At 34.2% G+C, this 6,132-nt stretch overlaps 1 protein-coding gene across 2 annotated transcripts in view; it reads left to right on the top strand.

Moving 5' to 3' along the window:
• LOC106464694 (collagen alpha-2(IV) chain-like) overlaps nucleotides 1-6,132 on the top strand; it is a 168,913-nt gene that overhangs the window by 42,619 nt on the left and 120,162 nt on the right. For both annotated transcript variants that reach the window (XM_022392462.1, XM_022392464.1), the window contains exon 3: nucleotides 4,177-4,284. In XM_022392462.1, the coding sequence (XP_022248170.1) occupies nucleotides 4,177-4,284 (108 nt within the window). The remainder of the gene's footprint in view (nucleotides 1-4,176; nucleotides 4,285-6,132) is intronic.

Genomic DNA, 6,132 nt, shown 5'->3' with positions numbered 1-6,132 from the left:
TTGTATTCTGTGTGTGATTCACTTACAACTGCGGCTCGATTTACCGTAATCGTTTGATCTTCTTTCTTCAAAATATCCTCAGACTGATTCAATTACTTTAGAACCACGCTTTGAGGGAATAAATTATTATTCTTATCTCCTTTTCTACTGTTAGTCTTACTCTAACATATTAAACGCTAGGACTATCACTTCTACGGTAAACTTGACGGCGAACTTTTCCTTGTTGTAACTTTATAATAAAAGTTTAGATAAACGACTTTTACATTCCAGATGTATATATATATATATATATTATTACTACCAATGTTTCGCTTTTGCAGCTTCTTCAGGGTTAATACATACAAACTGTTTGATATTGAAGTATATGTTAATCTATAAAATTGATTGTGATGTTCCATCTCTCGAGTCTGTCGCAGGTCTCTCCAACAATGTATAAAATATTCTTGTTGTTTCATTATTGTTCTAATATAATATACTTATATTACGTAGCTATACTAAAATATGACATATATTACTAAAATAAAATATATATAAAAAAAGAGAACCGAAATATTTTTTATGATTAACTGAAAATACACAGACATAAAATAGAAGTTGCTAAGAAACAATATTAAGTGGAAAGGATTCGAGATTTACTAGCAGTGTTAAAAACTAATTGTAAGACTGTGTGATACTCTAGTTTTTTGTGTTTGGAGATCTGTGTTTATGTAGGAAATGTTCTGCTTGAGCGGTTTTGTGTTGGTCATGTGTATATAGCGTACTGATGTGTTCTGAGATGCGTGTGTGTGGAAAGGTTTTCCGGTTTCTCCTATATATATGTCTCAACATATTGTTGCGTCAGCGAGGTCACGTGACTAGTATCACGCCACGTCCTTCTCGAACCCTCGTGAACTGTCGGGAGACTACTAGATTGGGGGTAGACTGGTATATATAAGACGGTCACAACGTGACGGGACAGTGAATGTGTAATTGAACTAAGTATTGTTGGAGTCGAGCACGTGAGACGTACGTTGAGAATTATAGCGTTTGATAGCACGACTGTTGAAATTAAGTATATCGCAAATTTATATTCAGAAAGAATAAACCAGTTTTATTTAAGAAAGGACTTGTGTCGCTAAAGTTTCGTCGGAACGAATTTACGGAAAATTAATTAACGAACGGAGACGTAACGATATATTACAAGTGATTTGGTGGACGACGTTTTTGATGTGGCACATTTGTCTTGCTCTGTTTTCTCTGGTGTAACAATGTTTTTGTTTTTTTATACATTTTCTTTGTGAGAATGAAGAGTGAACAAATAGTTCTTTCAGTGTTTACCTGTTTTTTGTGTTACGTTGATTGTCAGTTGGGATTGTTTAATGGCTTTACGAATCTTGTTTGTGATTGTATCGTTTATGAAAGGAATGCTCATTGTTGGCGTTTTCGTGTAAGTCTTTTTGGTTTTGGGTCTGTTTCTCTTTTAATGTTGTTGTTTTTTCTAATATGAAAACGCTATTGTTGTAGTATTTGGGGTATCCGTTTCAGTTTCGTAATAGCAGTGTTTTAAAGTCATTTTGTGCTGTTTAAATTGCATTCAGTGTAGAGCAGTTTTGATTTATTCTCTTTCATTCTCCTATTATTGTTCTCCTTTTGAGTTGTTCTGGGTGATGTGATTTGTAATGGAGAAATATCAGTTTCTTGCATTCTTTGTTATACATGGAGCTCCGTATTTGTCTGTCTCCGATTTTTTGTTGTAACTTTACGCTCTTCTGATATTGTCTGTCTGCTGTTTCCGCTCGTCTCACACTATTTATATTAAATAATAGGTTGAACTATTGCCAAGTTTTCAACCTATTATATAATTTTGAAATTTTTGTCGCCTATGCGGTTTTAACAATATTTGCCACACTATTTTATGCCTATCACTTAATAGTTTGTCCGCCTTCTATATTCTCGACATAAATGTATTGCATGTGACGTTCGATAGTCTCAACATCAATGACTTATAAACAAACTTCCTACAATCGTCTGATTTTTAACTCTTATTATAACAAAAACTAAACAATGATAAAAATATTCACTCACAAAAATAAAAAACAATAATATCTAAACTAAACAGTCTTTTATATCATGACAATATATTCATTATATTATTATTAATACTCTATTAAAGAATGCTAAGGTGCTACAGAGCGCATTGATTTAAACACGTCGTTGGCCATGGTATCTTAATTGTTTGTTGAAATTCAGTTATTCGACTATAACTTAATTCTTTTACAATTCAAATGAACTGCATTGATTTTTTGTTTGTTTTAGCGAAACTACGCAATAGGCTATCTGGCTGTGTCTACCATGGGGAATTGAACTCCGAATTTAGCTTTGTAAATCCATAAACTTACCGCTGCCCCCACTAGGGGAACAGCTGCATTGATGTTGATATTATTACATATTTTACAACTTTTTTATAAAACCTCATCATAATGTAATAAATGGGTTTGTCATTACTTGTTTTTTAATTTGTTTGTTTGTAGTTAAGCACAAAACTACACAAAGGGCTATCTGTGCTCTGCCCACCACGGTTATCGAAACCCGGATTCTAGCGTTGTAAGTCCGCAGACATACCGCTGTGCCACTGGGGGGGGGGGCTATTTTATAATGGCTTTATAGAATAGGGTTTAATAGTCTATTAGTCCTAAAAATAAGTATGCAAGTCGAAAAATTAATTCTAAGAAGCAGAATTGTTCTAACTTGTGTAGTGTACATGGTATTGATAATGGAAACTCCATTAAAACCTAACTTTAAAACTATAGCACAGTGACTACATATGTGAATAAGTTATTGACGTTTTAAGTAAATTAAAAGAAAGTTTGAAAATATAAATTCATCACTATCGACTGTTGCAAGGGAGACATCTGTTTACCCAATAGAAGTATTATTTCACCCTGACATGAAAACTCCTTTTTTTGTCCCCACCTGGTCGAACTATAAAAAACAATCAGACCACCATTGTTAATGATTTTAAATTTTGTTTCGAGGTTTTCAATTAAAACCTAAAGGTATCTAGATCGAAACCGGATAAATCCTGAAAACAATGACCGAATATCTGTAATCACACTGCGACGGCTCTGATATTAGCTGGAATATTGATATCGAATAAATATGCTGGATGTTTCACGTCCCCACCCCCTCAACGCCCAGTTATAGTTCGGTTCTAGAGAGGGGAGACAACGACACGTGAGTAATAGTACTGAAATCCTTGATAATTCCATTGCTGTCATCGAGAAGATCGAAATTAAAATGAATACGGGTCAGAACTGCTGCTTTACACTTAGTAAAAGAGCATCTCAAGAGTTGGCGGTGGGTGGTGTTGACTAGCTGCTATCCTTCTAGTCTATCACTTCTAAGTTTGGGATGGCTAGTGCAAAGAGCCCTTGAATAGCTTTGTGCGAAATTCAGTAAAGAAAATCATCACTCCTAATTAGTACATATATGTATAGATAAAGATGAGAAACTTGTTTCAAGCCACTGTCATATAGTTTTGCTACCATAACAACAATACGGTTTCACAAAACGACAACAATAACTAACATTTAGTGGCTTGAATATGTTTTGAACTTGTTTTTTATTGTTTTGTTTACTACCAGGATCGCTGACAGATTATTGTTGTTGTTTAAGCAAAGTCACATTAGGCTATTTGCTGTGTCTGCCGCGAAGAATCGAACCCCGAATTTTAGCGTTGTAAGTCCGTAGACTTACCGCTGTCCCACCGGAGGACGCTTAAAGGTTTTGTTATTATTATTCACCGAAGACAAAATATGAAACAAATTATAAAACAATAATGATAATATTCTAAATTATCTATTTACAAAAAATATCTAATAAATAGCTTACATCCAGCAACAAACTTTACAGAAGAGACTGTTGATCCCTAAACTTCATTTGACTGGATAACTGTTTCAAGAGCGCAGAGTGAAAAATCAAAACATGAAATGACGCAAGAAGAGAATGCATAACTTTTTATACCAATGTGATGCTATGACACACCTATCGAAAGTTTACACGAACTTCAATCATTGTACAATATATATATATATATATATATGGTTACAAGTAAATATTCAGATTCTAGTTTTAAAAGTTATACTGTTGTAATTGTAAACTTGTTTGATAATAAAAATGCATTTGTTCTTCTTACAGAACAGAAGAGGCGACATTGGAATAATCGACTGGAATAGAAATCAAAGTGTGATTTGCAGAGGAAGAGACTGTAAAGGATGCTACTGTGTCGGAGAAAAAGGGAACAGGGTAAGTAAACAGATATAACCCTTGCTTTTAAATATGACGAGCGAAAGAGTTTTAATATTATCAGATGATTTCTCATAAAAATATATATCGACAAAATTATGTGTGCTTTTAAATTTTATGAAAGTGGCCTTGTAGTTTTTGATAAAATCCACAAAGAACGTTTATAATGTTACTAATGTAAAAGCCCGTCAAAAATGACGGGAAGCCACTGGAAAACAAAACTATTCCGTTTAAAACTGGCAATACGCAAAAGAAATATCAAATTTCCTTTTCCAGGAACATGCTACATATTGCTAATGAATCCACTACACATAATTGAGCAAACATGCTACATATTGGTTCCTTTGGGTAAAAGATTAAAACATACTGTTACGTCTCGGTTTGTTAATTAACTTTCCGTAACTTCGTTGCGACGAAACTTTAACGACACAAGTCCTTACTTAATAAAAACTGGTTTATTCTCTCCGAATATAACTTTACCGATACATTCAACTTCAACAATCGCGCTAAACAAACGCTGTAACGTCTCTCGTGCTCTCTGACTGCAGTTCAATAACTCACTATCTATACACACATTACCTTCCCCTCTTTTACATACCAGCCTACCCTATCTAGCAAATACTAGAGCATTCCTGAAAGAACAAGATAGTTCTAGAAACTAGAGGGCGCCACACCAGTCACGTGACCTCGATGACGCAACAATACGATGAACATGTGATTGTATACACACCTGTTCTACATCTGAGGAAAAGTCGTTCTTTTCTCTACAAATAATTGGTATCTTCAGTCTGTTTTCATAATAATTCCCAAGCATAAATTTGACTAATTTTTAAGTTATTTTTCGCAGGCGTTGGTAGGGTGCGAATGCACTTCCGTGTCTTCGATCACGGGAGTTTTCCAGGTTTTCCTTTTCGGATTCTACCTAGCTTGACGTCATAATGATATGGATGCTATGGCATTACACACATAACACCATGTATGATGTGGTCCTGGGAACTCCCTCCTTGACAGGCTTTTGTATAGCAGAAAAGGTGCTGAAACTTAGGAGCTGATGCCCATGTTAGTGATTAAATTCAACCAAAATGGAACGGCCAATCAAAAGAGGAAGTATTATAGGAGAAAAAGTAGAATTGGACTCGAATAGCTCATGAAGTTCAGGGAAATTGAGCGTGACCGATATTACAAAAGAAAAATATAAAAAAATGCCCTTTACATGGTATGGTTGAACGCATTGTTGAAGAAATTGATTAACTGGAACACAAATGTGACTAACATCTGTTATACTTTATAAGCCTGCCCAGCTTCATCAACTTGTTTGTTTTTTTTCGGCTAGTCACCAACACTTAGCAGTCAGAGTGTTTCCCTAACAATGTTCATATTCTTCTTTGATTTACCGATGTTAATAAATTCTGATGACAGATATTTTTTTAAATAGGTAGTTTAAAAAATGATTTGTCAACAATGCTTTTGTTAGATAGATATACCTGCTATCATATACCTTTGTTTATAAGCTTCAGCTAAACCATTTTCTTGCAGTCGCTTCTTAGTTTAACGTCACCTCTGACCAGGCAACCATCTAATGAATCACATGATTAATCTGTATTACTATGTAAAGAAGATTTTAATACAGTAACCAGTAAGTGTAGTGTTTTCCCGATATTAAAATTTATTTGTCAAACATAAAATTTATGCGAGTTTCTTTGGTATAAAATGTTATGTCAAAATACAAATAAAACTACAACTTTAGAATATTTGTTCTTTATTTAGTAAAGACGTGAATGGCATAATGGTTATCATATCAGGCTGCAGATCAAAGAGTCCAAGGTTTGAGTCATGATACTGTTTAAT

The sequence above is a fragment of the Limulus polyphemus genome, unplaced genomic scaffold, assembly GCF_000517525.1.
Source record: "Limulus polyphemus unplaced genomic scaffold, Limulus_polyphemus-2.1.2 Scaffold1721, whole genome shotgun sequence".
NCBI lineage: Eukaryota > Metazoa > Arthropoda > Merostomata > Xiphosura > Limulidae > Limulus > Limulus polyphemus.
The sequence above is the reverse complement of the archived record's forward strand: the minus strand, read 5'-3'. Positions and strand labels throughout refer to the sequence as shown.